The sequence below is a fragment of the Spizellomyces punctatus genome (assembly GCF_000182565.1).
Source record: "Spizellomyces punctatus DAOM BR117 chromosome Unknown supercont1.15, whole genome shotgun sequence".
NCBI lineage: Eukaryota > Fungi > Chytridiomycota > Chytridiomycetes > Spizellomycetales > Spizellomycetaceae > Spizellomyces > Spizellomyces punctatus.
In genome coordinates, this window is record NW_015971551.1 from 276,858 (window position 1) to 291,146 (window position 14,289).

General features: G+C 47.7%; 6 protein-coding genes across 6 annotated transcripts; 4 read left to right on the top strand and 2 right to left on the bottom strand.

Moving 5' to 3' along the window:
• The first annotated feature begins 360 nt into the window (after positions 1-360).
• Positions 361-1,972, top strand: SPPG_07306 (uncharacterized protein). Its single transcript, XM_016755467.1, has 8 exons — positions 361-525; positions 587-652; positions 706-827; positions 888-998; positions 1,069-1,331; positions 1,400-1,519; positions 1,582-1,743; positions 1,817-1,972. The coding sequence occupies exons 1-8, from the start codon at positions 392-394 to the stop codon at positions 1,841-1,843; spliced, it is 1,005 nt and encodes a 334-aa protein (XP_016605419.1). The 5' UTR covers positions 361-391; the 3' UTR covers positions 1,844-1,972.
• Positions 1,973-2,193: 221 nt separating this feature from the next.
• SPPG_07307 (type 1 protein phosphatase-activating protein YPI1) lies at positions 2,194-3,194 on the bottom strand. The gene is made up of 3 exons (XM_016755468.1): positions 3,177-3,194; positions 2,796-3,097; positions 2,194-2,725 (listed from the first exon to the last, which is right to left on the bottom strand). Exons 2-3 carry the CDS (start codon positions 3,043-3,045, stop codon positions 2,535-2,537), a joined length of 441 nt encoding a protein of 146 aa, XP_016605420.1. The 5' UTR covers positions 3,046-3,097; positions 3,177-3,194; the 3' UTR covers positions 2,194-2,534.
• Positions 3,178-7,776, top strand: SPPG_07308 (uncharacterized protein). Its single transcript, XM_016755469.1, has 11 exons — positions 3,178-3,325; positions 3,540-3,719; positions 3,799-4,174; positions 4,243-4,365; positions 4,424-4,693; positions 4,755-5,441; positions 5,509-5,683; positions 5,744-6,436; positions 6,495-7,092; positions 7,157-7,320; positions 7,387-7,776. Exons 3-11 carry the CDS (start codon positions 4,118-4,120, stop codon positions 7,422-7,424), a joined length of 2,805 nt encoding a protein of 934 aa, XP_016605421.1. The 5' UTR covers positions 3,178-3,325; positions 3,540-3,719; positions 3,799-4,117; the 3' UTR covers positions 7,425-7,776.
• A 162-nt stretch (positions 7,777-7,938) lies between these two features.
• Positions 7,939-8,661, top strand: SPPG_07309 (uncharacterized protein; the record flags this gene model as incomplete). The annotated part of the gene is made up of 1 exon (XM_016755470.1): positions 7,939-8,661. The coding sequence occupies one exon, from the start codon at positions 7,939-7,941 to the stop codon at positions 8,470-8,472; it is 534 nt and encodes a 177-aa protein (XP_016605422.1). The 3' UTR covers positions 8,473-8,661.
• A 567-nt stretch (positions 8,662-9,228) lies between these two features.
• On the top strand, positions 9,229-11,853 carry SPPG_07310 (uncharacterized protein). Its single transcript, XM_016755471.1, has 9 exons — positions 9,229-9,601; positions 9,675-9,786; positions 9,850-9,880; positions 9,934-9,995; positions 10,064-10,145; positions 10,207-10,311; positions 10,379-10,412; positions 10,476-11,514; positions 11,580-11,853. The coding sequence occupies exons 1-9, from the start codon at positions 9,267-9,269 to the stop codon at positions 11,763-11,765; spliced, it is 1,986 nt and encodes a 661-aa protein (XP_016605423.1). The 5' UTR covers positions 9,229-9,266; the 3' UTR covers positions 11,766-11,853.
• On the bottom strand, positions 11,767-14,283 carry SPPG_07311 (uncharacterized protein). Its single transcript, XM_016755472.1, has 6 exons — positions 14,129-14,283; positions 13,894-14,059; positions 13,682-13,828; positions 13,555-13,614; positions 12,511-13,491; positions 11,767-12,452 (listed from the first exon to the last, which is right to left on the bottom strand). Exons 1-6 carry the CDS (start codon positions 14,209-14,211, stop codon positions 11,877-11,879), a joined length of 2,013 nt encoding a protein of 670 aa, XP_016605424.1. The 5' UTR covers positions 14,212-14,283; the 3' UTR covers positions 11,767-11,876.
• Between the last annotated feature and the right edge of the window lie 6 nt (positions 14,284-14,289).

The window sequence follows — 14,289 nt, forward strand, 5'->3', positions numbered from 1 at the left end:
ATTATTCTGATCTACCTTAGTATCTGAACATCCTCCGACTAAAGAATTTCGGAATCAAGGGCTTAGTAGGATTTCTCTCGTGTGGTGGGCTTAGTTACCCGGTTAGAACAACCGTAATGTATTGCATGTGTAATTGGGCCTAGTAGTAGTTGGTTGGTTGTAAGGAGGGAATTACTTGGCTTTTCCGAACCAGTTGTCGCCGGTTTATTCCCTGGTGTAGTAGCTAGTGCCAGTTTCTGTCACCTAATACACTATCCAAGATCTCCGACCAGCCTTATTTAACCTGATTGGATTCAGCATTGGATTGAAGTTCAACCGGAGAGAACCGTTTTACGGTTCTGCAAGCATGAAAGCAACTGTCAGATCTCACCTAGATCCTATCAAGTAAAACATGCCATTAACAACCCTAGAACGAATCATAAACCTCAAGGAATCGTCGTCTTTGATAGTGATTGAAGACTCTACAAAACAGTCATGCGCTAGACTTTTGAAAGCTTTTGCAGCGTCAAGCATAGGTCCTGACAGGTAAGTTTCTTTGACCGTTGATTGACAAATAATCATGGCTAAAATTGCCTTGACATCGAAGGAGGCTTGTGGTGGTGTCTGTCGAACAGGCGTACTGGAAATGGAAGCGAATACTGAATTTGGAGAGGTATGTGAAATGCTGAGGAATGCGGAACCGATCGTTACTGACGGTACACTAAGCCTGACCATAATAGATGTATATTCCTCCTGCTTTTCATGGCTCGATCCTCCTGTGGCCGCCCCGGTCCGATCTGCTAATATCAAGAATCTGGTATCGGTAATCGAGACAGAGCTGCAAACCGGTACGCTCAATTGCTCTTTTGGATGTCGCGCTTTGGATTCACACCTGGAAATATTCTCAGCGCAAAATGGACGAATCACTGTTCTATTTGATAGTATAAATCCGTTCCTGCTCCGTTATTCCTTGGCAACCGTGGCGCGATTGGTTAAGAGTCTATCTGCACTTGGTAGCGGTGAGGCAGCGCTGTTGGTTGATCCATGCATAACGGCAAAACCCCTCATGGATGTTATGGCGATTGCTAGATAATGTCCGAATCATTCTCCCTTTCCACGGGGACGTACCCGTACTGGATGCGTCAGGAAATTCGCTAATACCTCCAATCGGGTCCGTCCTGGCGAACGCGGCCACAACATATGTTACCGTCCGGCATGGAAAGGATTTTGGTATCATATTTGGACGCGATGGCGGAGCTGTGGATGTATTCGAAACTGTTGATGCGCATAATCCTGCCGGAGGAATATGTGAAGTACTTCACAAAAAGAAGTCTGGAAAGGTCCTACGTGAGGTTCGAAGCCGGGAATAATTGAGTTTGCTATTATATGAGGCGAATAGCTAAAGTGTGCCTTGCTACAGGCGGTGGCTTACAAAGTATCTGCTACGGACAGCGATCTCTTGACGTTTCACACGGTGGATGACCTGCGGTCTGTGAATGATAGTCAGCCATCCCCCCCATCGAATCCCGCAGAGAGGACGGTATGCACAAAGACATCAATTGCGACTGATTCAATGAACCTATCTCATATATTGGTGTGCAGCCTGATCCGACCGCCAATCTTTCCTTCAACCTACGTCTAACCGATGAGCAGAAAGTAGCAAGAGCAGAGGTCGTGCTACCCTACATGAAGGCGCAAACTGCAGAAGGTCCATCTGAGACGGCAATATATTATGAGCCAGAGGATGATGATTACGATGACGAGGTACGTCTATTTAATCAGGATGATCTTATATTAGCACATCTGGCGCCTTTTAATATCACCATCCAATCGACAGGACCCGGATGCGGACCTGGATATATAATTCCCACCAACGCAAATAAATACATATATACATAAATTGATGGCACTAGAACTCATTATTATCCGGATTAATCCGGTTAATCATATCGCATAATCAGAACCCCCTTCTATCGCTCAAAGCGGTGAGGCATGCTAATGTATTTTTTTCTTTTTCAAACTGTGGTGAGGCGCATGCTGAAGGTCTATAAAAGGGGGTCATTACTCCCTCTTCCCTCTTTCCTCTTTACCCATCCTCGACTCTCGAAGCATCTGCACAACGCCCACGCAGCACTCTCAAGTCCATCATCATGAGAATACTGCTCTGGTGCCGAGGACCTCGCCCTCCCAGCAAAAACAACATAACCCCTTGCAAACGCTGCTACTACTATATTGCTACGATCGCAGGTATGCATTGTCTTTGTATTTTCCCATGCATATTCCGAGTCTAATTCTGATCTACCTTAGTATCTGAACATCCTCCGACTAAAGAATTTCGGAATCAAGGGCTTAGTAGGATTTCTCTCATGTGGTGGGCTTAGTTACCCGGTTAGAACAACCGTAATGTATTGCATGTGTAATTGGGCCTAGTGGTAGTTGGTTGGTTGTAAGGAGGGAATTACTTGGCTTTTCCGAACCAGTTGTCGCTGGTTTATTCCCTGGTGTAGTAGCTAGTGCCAGTTTCTGTCACCTCTACACTAAAAGTGCCAGCCCTGCTAGTGCGCACAGCTTGCGTTGTGTATGTGAGCGCGTGATTTTCCTTTCTCTTGCCTGCGCTTTCGAACAGATCTTGGTTCTCTTTCGTATGCATTGGGCTTGCTAGGGTCGTCATCTGATTCTGATCCTGACGATGATTCCGAGTCTGACGACTCGTCTATACTGTGTGGCTTGCGATATATGCAGCAGACTACAGAGATTGAAAAGGACCATGAGCAGCTGACAAATTCAACGTTATTCTACAAACAGACAAGGCAGACCTTTGCTGCTTTTGCGGCCCATTCCCTCATTGTTCACAACATTTTCATCCCACTGAACTCGTCGTTCACTGAGGTTTCCGCCTCGGAGTAAGAGTGTTCCTGCATTCGGTATTTGCGTCGATGGTTGTTGGAGTAGTTGCTCTTCTTGGACTGTGATAGTTCGTGATCCAGTAGACAGAGGGGCGGTAGCCGTCACCAAGGACGAATTCGGTTCAGGTTCCGCCAGATGCGTTGTTTGTGGAGAGGGCATGTTGAGGTAATGAACAACTTGCAACCCACACGCACACGACGTCAAAGACCAGCTGTGAATCAAATGGGATGGAATGTATGCTTAGTCAGACGCCTCATTCTTTCGGGTCTTTTTGAGGATTTGCAACCAACACAAAGAAACGGGGGAACAATACAGGACACTCGCACACTTGCTGGTGGGGGAGGTGTGTGTTCGTTTTCTCTCCGCCGTCTCCCGTTGGAAATTGTCCTTTCTTGCTTACGCAGATCCCATCTGATCACTTGCATCATCTTAGAAGAAGGTGAGTATATCTGTCACACCCTGAAACCTAAAGCTGGTTGGTGAGGCGCGCAACAGTTTCAAGCAAAAAATCCTGTCTGGGTGTGTGTGGTCTATCCCTCGTTATGGGTTGCAAGCCCGTGACATCTCTTTGCGCCGTTTAAGCACTGGCCCCATTGCACAACGAGCCTCGGACAACCTACCACACCTTGTTCTTACACCTATCGACGATTTAGATTTCGGTTCTTGTATTATCTACGAATCTGATCGGTGGTTGTCGCACGCATTGTGTCTCCATTTTTTTTTTTCAACTCGCATCGGTGGTCATCGGTCTCACCTTGAAAGACACTGCCCAGCTCGGAGATTATTTGTCACGCAGTCGTCTGTTGACCACTTGCAGAATTCTGGTGGATAGGGTGAGCGCCCTTTTCATCTTCCATTTCACGCGAAGATCGTATCGGGTTAAACCCATGCTTTCTTTTGTCTGACAACTAGTCACCTTCTACCCTGCAACCGTCCTGACTGATTCCGACTCTGCTGTCCATTATCCTTCTGCTCCGTTTCGATGACCCGGTAGCATCGACGCTTCCACAGCTTTCAATACCTGTAAAAATTCTTGTACAAAAGCACGACACTCCATTTTGTCCATACCCTCCTCTGTACAGCTCTTCCAAGCTACACGTACTATTTCAGTAGTTTTGTACAACACGACCGACATCTGTTTATAAAAACCATTTTAACACACACTCGGCAACACCTCCGTACCTCCGACCAACGCTCAACATCTGTTTAATTATTGTTACGATCCGCAAGCATGGGTGATTACAGTGGAATTGCGCAACCAAAGGCGAAAAACCAGCCTCAAGGACAGGTACGCGGAAAATCCCTTGCAGCGTCAGCACTCTGTGCGGTGTACTCATCTTGCAATTGTCCTCGCAGTTGGCCGCCCTTTTGCAAAGTCCTCTCAACTGGGACATTGAACCAATGAACATGCCAAAGGAAATTGGCAGCAGGTCAAGTAGTGCACCTCCCGCCGGCATTCTAATGCCAGAAGGACCACGGGTATGTCTCCGAGACGGCAGAGCGCTTTTGAGTTGATATCTCATGTCATTTCAATCAGGAGGTGGAAGAACCTGTCGTTGGCTCGGCCACCGATCCCCGTAGAGATCCTGAATATGCCGCATACTATTATCATGCGTCAAGGCTAGACCCTCGTCTTCCTCCGCCTATCTATGCACCCGGCCAATCATGGCAAGTCTGGGCGCCGCCTGGGGTGAGCGGGAAAAACAAGGGACCTGAGGTGATGACACAGGCACCTGGGAAGAATTTGGAAAAGTTTAGAGGCTTCGGCATGGATGATGATTTCCTCAGTGATCATCCGCTAGATGAAGTAAGTGGATATTATGAAATCCTACTTGGCGCGGTGATTAATTATAATGAATCCATTGCAGAGTTTGGAGCCAGAGGGCTTGTCGACAAAGGATGGTAACGAGTATCGGTCACGCAGTAAAGCGCCTTTGCCTGATGCCAGAGCGGCCGCAGCAGATGCTCGCTTGAGCGATCCGCGATTATCCGATCCTCGCTTGGCGGACCCAAGAATGGTCGACCCGCGAATGGCAGATCCTCGGTTGCTGGACCCGCGTTATGGTGATCCTCGGTTAGGTGATCCTCGAGTGAGCCCTGCATCTGCCTGGAGTAACGGAGATCTGCCGTCTCCTATGTCAATGCGAGGGGTTGACCTGGCAAGCTCTCCATCCAAGCGGAGAAACTTGGTGGATTTAATTCAGGAAGATTTCCCACGGACTCCTTCTCCTGTTTTCGCAACTCGGCAAAGAATGGGCATGGATGAAAGTGGCGAAAAGCATGAGCTCAATGATGTATTGAGAGATCAAATGCGCGCCGAACTTGAAGCGCAACTAGATCATTCCAACGACGATGAGCGATCTAGAATGGCCGCTGTCCTTAGTGCAGCAATGGACACTCGTGATGAGTTGGCAACGGCCCCACCTCAGCGCTCCGCATCCACTCCGCCGTCGAATGTACACTACAATCAACTGCGAAATGCCATGCTACAAAATTATGAAGATGAGATCCCACCAGAACTCCTACTTTCGATGAGAAATGTGAACCTAGGCGAAGTGAGAAATCTATTGACGAAATGTATCTGACTAGCTTCACTTTTATTGACGCCGTAATTACTTCTAGTCATCATCCCAACAAAGAGTTGGCAACAAGCCACCAAAGATTGCGACTGGTTTTGATCGATTATACTCGGATATGTCTGCCCCTCGCAGCGCCGGCGCCTACCTTGGTGGATCGGCGCCATTGGCAAACTCGCTCATGGGAGGTTATCCAGGGACTTCAAGAGGTAGAGAAGCCGGTGGGTATGGTGATTTTCCTGTGGCAGCGCTCGCAAACTTACTCTTTTTGCGTTATATAGAGATGCTAGCTGCCTTAGAATTACAGCAACGCGCAGCCGCAGCTCGCAGCCCCATGTTTGAAGAAGAACTGCGGACGGGCGCCGCTCTCGGTTTAAACCATCCCAGTTTTGATCACAGACGATCCTATCCTGCTGGTATTCCAGATGATTTGGCTTTGGCATATGCGTCTAGAAGGGCGGCTGCCAATCAACTCTACGAACCGAGTATGTTGCAAGCCTTAGCAAATCTGAACGGTGGGATGCCGGTAAATATGCCCATGAACATAGGGCGTGGCGGGGGATCTCTTTCTGAAAAAAAGCTGCGTTTGCTTGCCCAACAACAGTTGCTTCTTCGTGAACAAATGCTTCGACGCGAATATTTTCAACAGTTGAATGGATTTCCTCCAGGCCGCAGACCTATTCCCTCTGATTTACCTTCACCCGGGGGACTAGCCGATCCTGGACATGGGATGCGCAGCGCTCTCTTGGAGGAATTCCGTAATAATAAGAACAAGAAGTACGAATTGAGGGATATCGTTGGGAGTATCGTCGAGTTTAGCGGAGATCAGCACGGATCGCGGTTTATTCAACAGAAGCTCGAAACAGCCAACAGTGAGGAAAAGCAGTTGGTGTTTGACGAAATATTACCAAACGCTCTCCAGTTGATGACCGATGTATTCGGTAACTACGTTATCCAGAAGTTTTTTGAACATGGTACGTATCTTTGAAATTTTCATTATTGAAGTGAATGATTTTCTGATACCTTTCGCAGGCAACCAGATTCAAAAACAGATCCTAGCAAAGCAAATGGAAGGACATGTCCTCTCCTTGTCACTCCAGATGTACGGATGTCGTGTCGTTCAGAAGGCGCTCGAGCACGTGCTCACGGATCAGCAAGCAGTCTTGGTGCGGGAGCTCGATGGCAACGTTCTTAAATGTGTCAAAGATCAAAACGGCAACCATGTTATTCAGAAGGCGATTGAGCGCGTTCCTGCAGAACATATCAAATTTATCATTGATGCCTTCCATGGGCAGGTGTACGCTCTTGCTACGCACCCATACGGCTGCAGAGTGATACAAAGAATATTTGAGCACTGTGCTGACGAGGAGACAAAACCACTACTAGAAGAGCTTCACCGCTATACGATCAATCTCATTCAGGACCAGTACGGCAACTACGTCATCCAGCATGTTCTGGAGAGAGGAAAGCAGCAGGACAAGGGTTTGATCGTTAGCAAAGTCCGTGGGCAGGTTCTGCAACTTAGCAAACACAAGTTTGCAAGCAACGTTGTCGAAAAGTGTGTCGCCTTTGGTAGCAAAAAGGACCGCCAGCAATTGATTGACGAGGTTATTCAAACGAGACCTGATGGGTAAGTAAATTGGATAGTACCAGTCGGATCCGATAGGCACTAACAGACAGAACAACTGCCACAGTACCTCTCCCCTAATCTTAATGATGAAGGACCAGTTCGCCAATTACGTTGTACAGAAGATGTTGGACGTTGTTGATGGAGAACAACGTGAGATCTTGGTTCAAAGGATCAAGCCACACTTGCCTTCTTTGAAGAAGTACACTTATGGGAAACATTTGATAACAAGTAAGTTTAATGGGCAGCAGAGTGTAATTGAATCGTCGCTAGTTTCTTACACTGACCATTTTGCAGAAGTCGAAAAGTTGGTGATGCAACACAACATTCAGTAAACGGGGTCAAGTCCGTTGAAAGGACGCGTGTAAAGCAATCGCGCACTGACTCGATCATCGACTTTGTCAACACGCCGTATTTCCATCGCACTTCGCCATTACCCAAGTGTGGACACTGCGACTTTTGAGTGAATATCTGGCCAGCATGAGCATTTTTGGTTGAATATCTTGCTTCTAAGTTGGTTGGGTCTGGACAGTCCGGTTTTCTTCTAGTTCCTGTTTCCAGTTTTCGTTTTGTATTCATAGAATTGTTGGGTTGTGTATAAGGGTTGTAATACATGGTGTTCAGGGGTGCCCGAAGAGTACATACGCTCCCACATAATATACGCTTCAGTGTAAGCTCTGTTCCCTGCTATCCTTTTGCCAAGGGTCTGACTCCATGGTGTTCCTGACCGTACCACGCGCGTCATCAAGGGTGAGCATATCACGTAACATGCAATAACTATGAAAGGCGTTGTTTGACAGATTGGTGCTCCTTTTATTGCACGTCAGATTTCAGATTGGTAACTTTATAATGGCAGCATTGCTCAAACTTGCGGCAGCTACCACCTTTTCCAGAACCACCACCTTGGCTGGAATTGTCAGCAGACGCAATATCGTTCTGTCAAATCGTTACTTCGGTGACCGAAAACGGCGGGACTCACGCTCATCAGATGGAGCCGACGCAACAGAAAACCGGGTTGAAAAGAAGGGTGCTACCATCAAGCGCAAAGTCGACGAAATTGCCCAAAAGTTTGACGACATGATATCGGAAGATAAGATCCTTCCAAATACCGATAATCCCATGAAGATGAACTATACTAGCCCCCCAGTAACCGAACGAGTAGTTGACTCGGTCAAGCAGATCTACCACAAGGCCGAAGAAGCGGTTGAAGACATGAAACAGAAAGGAAAACAAGTGCTGGGTGATTACTCTGATCAGAAAGAGGTTCAAAAGGGACGTTCGGGAACGACGCCTTACAGTGCCGCTGATGAGGCCAAGCAGGCATATGAAACTGCAAAGAAGAATGTAGTTGAGGGGGGCGACACTCCGCCGAGAAAGTTATAAGCGAATTTGATTACTGTAGAAGCAGATGCGATGTCGCTCGGGAGGAACGAGCTGCCAACTACATACACTTGCTGCGAAACCTTTGCTGCCTTTGAATTATCATCCGGGTCGCTTTTCGATCTACATTAGGCTTACCATTCCGTATACTTGGCTGATATCTACTTTCCAAATTTTGGTTCTTCCCTTCCGCATCTCCCTGTCTACGGGTGACACCTCTTATTGCTTTGCTTGAAATTCTCCATGTATCACCAGGAATTGTCATTCTTACCCAACTCTGATCAAGATCAACCGATGCTCGGAAACTGATAATAGCGTTGTACCAATTACAATTTCAGATCTTTTAGTACGATATTGGGAGGACATTGACACTCGTCCACAAAACGGACCGCGAGCATAAAGAAAACACGGTGGTTGCTAGTGTAGTCAATAGTAATTCCTTCATTACCGGTATATTCTGGAACTGTCGATTCATGGCAGTCAGCAGCTCCACTAGACATGCAAAGCCCCCCTCGAATGATCCCAGTTCTCTTTCTCGCTACGGGGTAATCGAGGTTAGATACCTATAATGGCAAGTGGTGTTGTTCTGGATTGCAATACTTGCTGCGAACATGCTTAGGGCACAATATGGTGCATTGCTGTTATAATAAAAGAAAAGGTCACATTTACCCCAACCATGAGCATTCTGGTTGAAATTGGATGCGTTTTGAAGCGCTTTTGCACGTGACAGTTGGCCAGTTCCCGTACGATAACAAATAACAATACACTTATATGCATTCAGTTCCGAGATAGCGCCAATGAACATCTCACCCCCGGCTTTTGCATCTCAACGTTCACCCGCCTTGTCCAGCCCCGGGTCAGTCCGAAGTCATACTCGCACGGCATCTCTCGATCATGGGCGGCGGGGACATTCGCCGGCGCCGCCCAACCATCATCCGACCGCCTCGTTGTCAAAACTAGAGTCTGTCACATCAAAGGAAGATGAAGAGAGGACCGGGCCACCAACAGAGGATCTCGATCTAGCAAGGATGCTGGAAGTGGAAAGAGAAAAGGGCTCCGTGAGTCTTAACCTCTCGCAACGCAACTTGGCCAACTTGCCCCGAGAAATTGGAACAATGGTCCTACTTGAAAGGTAATGGCACTTAGATGAACAGCATCGATCAAAGGCATCCTTGGTTCATGGAAAACTTATTCGGTGTTCACAGGCTCGGACTTTCGAATAATATGTTATCCTCACTACCACCAGAATTGTGTGGGCTATCTCATTTGCGCTACCTGAATCTGCGATCAAATCGTATGCGTGAATTTCCTTTAGTGGTAATTACTTTAGTATTGAATCTCGTAATACGGGGGACGCATTGCTGAAAAGGAAATATCCAGATATGTCAGTTGCCGGCTTTAGAAATCTTGGGTATGGATACCATTGATTACCTCCCCTGTGAATTTCACCTCATATGGAATTAGATATGAGTCGAAATAAGCTAAAACGTCTGCCGAATAACTTTGGGACGTTGATGAACTTGAAGGTTTGCTATCTTCGTCCCTATGGCCAACCGCGGCGATGAACTCAAATTGAGCGACTTGGCCTCCGTAGGTACTGAGCCTAGCAAGAAATCGCATTCAAGAACTACCGATGTATCTGGGAGAGATGCAGGGTCTGAAGGTTTTGAAAATAGGTAACATCTCTCTGCGTTTCTTTCCTTGCTTGGTACGCCAATTTACGTCTTTGTTGTGTAGAACACAATCCGATACAATGGCCCCCGCCTGATGTCCTGCAGTGTGAAGCAGACATTCCACACGAAACCTGGCTGCAGACTTTCAAGGATTTCCTTGTGCGAGAAGGTATGGCCTGTCGGTTCACCGTGAACATGACTCGACTGGAATGACCCATATGATGCGTAAATTGTAGGCAACCTTTCCAGGACTGGGACTAACGACGCAAGGTCTGTCTAATTTGACCAAAGTGCATATATGCAACGTTATTGATGTCACATATGATCTTACAGCGCAGACGTCTCAAATCCTCAAAGTAGCGAGCTGCACACGTCCGGTGCGGGTCAACGGGGTCCACGCAGAGACAAGCAAATTGAGGAGTACACAGAAGAATGCGACCAGCTACTACACTCTGTTCTCCGTAACGATAATCGAAGTTCTTATACTGCACAATCATCTCACGGGGCAGCAGAGTCCGAACGAGAGTTACAGTTGTTTGAAATTCTAGAGGGTGTTGCGTACGCGTTGACATGCATATACAGGATTGTAAGAGAGATTTATGCGCATGCTGCAGATCTTCCGGTGGACCATAGTATCCTGCGCTCCTGGAGAGGACAGATGGAAGATCTCAACCGAAACACATGCTCGTTGATATCCGTATTGTTCACCGAATCAGATGGAGAAGCACAGATAGCTGATAGCCAGGTGGAGATTGGGGCCGGCATCCCACCTTCAGTAACTTCCTTAGCAGACCAATTACCAAGCAGTTCCATCGTGTTGGAGGAAGCGAAGAGGAACACTTTATTGGCTATTGCTTCTGCGAAGGCTCTGTCGTCTTTGGTGCAATCTTGCGGCAGCACGCTCATGAAAAATTTGGACGTCAGAACATCTCGATCCCTGATCACACAATGGTATAACGCAACAGCAGAGCTTGCAGATGTGCTATATACTGCCAGTGCATTGGTAGATTTTGGAACGGGTTTCCCAAAATCACCCGAATCAGCTAGCTCCACGGACACAACGGATCACGAACCTCAACAACATGTTGTGCACCCGTCGTTCATTCAGGTGTTAGCAAAGTCCGCCACCGGGGCTGCAATGAATGTTTTGGACTTGTTGAAAGACGTCAGTAAGCCTGGCGGTACTGGAGGCGAGAGTACAGGTACCGACAGACGAGAAGGCTCTAAGGCGGCTGGGCTGCATATCGAGCTTGCAAGTACAATGGCGACCGTTGCGGAGACAACAAGGGCATTATCTGAATGCCTAGCGGGGGAAGGAGGTGGTAATGACTGGCAGAAGAATATCACTGAAAGTGCTGGGCGATTCATAAAGGTACTAAATAGAAATTTCGTCTCTTCTCTCCACCTGACCTTCTCACATACTCTCTTGATACGCAGGCAATCGCACATATGAGCGCAGCTGCCCGCGCCGTTGCGATAAATAACCCGTTGGGCAAACCAGTAATGGCAGGGCTTCATAACGTTACAAGAACGACAAAAGAACTTGCCATGGCGGTTGCTACTCAGAAGTCAACCCCAAATCCCATTGTAGATACCACTGTACATTCTAGAACTGGAACGTAGATTTCCTTTGTACGATTCATTTGTTGTGTATTTTCTTATATAGAGGATCGATGATGTAAATATATTTGTCGTATGTTTTATGGTCAAGTTAACAATAACTAAAGTAATAGCTTATTCAGCTGAAACGGCCATTGGACGGTGATCGGCGCATCCATTTGGGTGCGATGATGCCTGAATCCACATCACCACGGTTTCGGCGCGTTTGGTATGTAAAGGATATTGTTTCATTGTGGAGGAGGTTGGTGGCATTGGCTCGCCTGATGCTTCATCAGAAGAAGCTGTGGATGCAGATTGATGAGAACAGTCACACATCGGCATGAGGGAATTCGGTTCGCCGTCTTGCGAATCTGAATCGCAGTCACCAACAACTTCTGCATCGTCTTCTGCCTCGTCCTCTGCTCCAACATGCATCGGGGAAGCTTTGCCGCTCCCTTCCCGCTGATTTTGGAGAAGCCCGGACAACGTCGAGCCCCTCTCCCCAGTACCCGACGATCGCTCCCTCATTGCCTTCCTCAGTAAGGCCAGTATCTCCACATAGTCCGCCTGACTCATACTACGGGCGGGAAGAAAAACGGGGTATCCTTCTACCTGTTCTTGAGCGCGCACTGTCCGTTCATGCCATACAGCTGCCGTTCGCCAATCGCGGAGGATTAGGTAATTAATGCCGATGGAGAACCATGCTTCAAGCTAAATGATCATTGTTAGCAACGTGGGGGACGATTAACACTGTAATTTAGTAACATACTAGCAGGGGATGGTATGTGCCGAGTGCACTTAGAGATTCTGGAAGTGTATCCGAACCAATGTGTTCAGCATCATCGGCGTCTGTCGATGCTACAGTGCCAGGTAAGCTACTCGAAATGCTCCTCCGGCATACCGAGTTTGGAGCCATTTTCGAGGTCGCTTTCGTCGACACGGACTTGAGAAAATCCGGCACGCCAGAAATGATAGGACCATCAAGAGACGGCAAACTCGTTACTGAAGACGGTGAGTCAGCACCGGGTTCCTGCACGTTCTCAAACGCATGAAGCGTGCTTGGGAAGAAACCCAGAAAGTGATGATAGTCACGCGTACTCCGACGGATCAGATTCTCGATTTGCTGAGAATGTGGCTCCAGGGCCGACCAATAGGGATTTGACAGTGACTGCTTGTCGTTACGAAGGGAGCAGGTTACGTCGATAGGTATGCCAGCCTCCTCGCAGGCTGCGGTATCCGGTCCATCATATGCGATGTCTTCCGACATTGTCCTCGCTTTCTTCTTCTTGCTTCGTTTCTTTTTCCGGATGTCGGCTGTAGCTGCATCCTCCACTTTGGTGAGCGCTTTATCAAGCAGATATATTGCATATTGATGAAAGCACGCAGCCCGCAGAAAGTACAGAATGGCCTCGCTACAACTCTCCTGGGACTCTGTATCCAGAAGTAGCGTATGTTTTGAGCTGTTTCCACCATGCACCAAAGCCTCGCAATCTACTCCATTCACATTGCGCTTTCTTTTCTTAATGAGGTTTATTGCTGACTTAAAATCTCGGAGCGCCAAGGGGAATTCTTCTCGAAAGCAGTGGATCATGGCACGAGTTCGATAATACTCAGCAGCGGTGGGAGATGCCGCAATCAAAGTATCCAAAACTTGCGGGTGTGTGAATGATGCCAGCTTCCTCGACGGTATTTTTTCGTGGAAGTGGTGAACGTACATCGCATCCAAATTGTTCGGATCACGCTTCAACACCTAAGTGCATTCGGTTATGAGAAATGGCCTCAGCGATATGTTTCCGGTAAAGGAAAGATGTACCTTTGCAGCTACATCATCTAATGAGCTCGCACTTTGCATCGTCAGCACACTTGTCGCTATCTTTATTACCCACATTAGAACATCAGACACTGGTAGTGCCTCCCAGATTTCACTGCTTCAGAATTACCTCGTCGCATCGATATGCCGCGGCAAGCTTTGTGACCGCCAATTCACGAAGGCGGTGCTGTCGTATTGATGACATGCGAGTGGGCGCTGGGGAATAATCTCGAGACCCCGGCTGACTCCGCACCAGTCCCCCTGCGGCTTTGATCACCTTAGATCACTATGGTTAACAATTCGCCACAGGGTTAAGCAGCATATCTAAATCTCTTATTATACCAGCTCGGATGCGTCGTCCACTAAAGTTCTTATAGTTATCAAGTGGCGAAAAGTAACGGGGTCAATTGGGTGTTCGGCAGCGGTGTCACTATTAAGGGCGAACAATGACTGTAGTAGCTCAAGAGGAAGAGATAGCCAAGGGCCATGATAGCTTGCTATGTAAGGACTGTCAAGGTTTGAAAAACGAATAGGTTTGAGCGCAAGAGAGGGGACACAACGGAAACCCTTCACGTACTAGTGTTTGTTGCGACAGATCATGATGGACCCACCGCTGTTGGCCATTGAATCGCGGTCTGGGCAAGTGGACTTCGTCACCATGCGTGCGGAATCGAAACTGGGCTATATACCACGGCAAATGCGGCGGCCCCGTCAAGCTTCGGAAGATAAGGTAAGGAA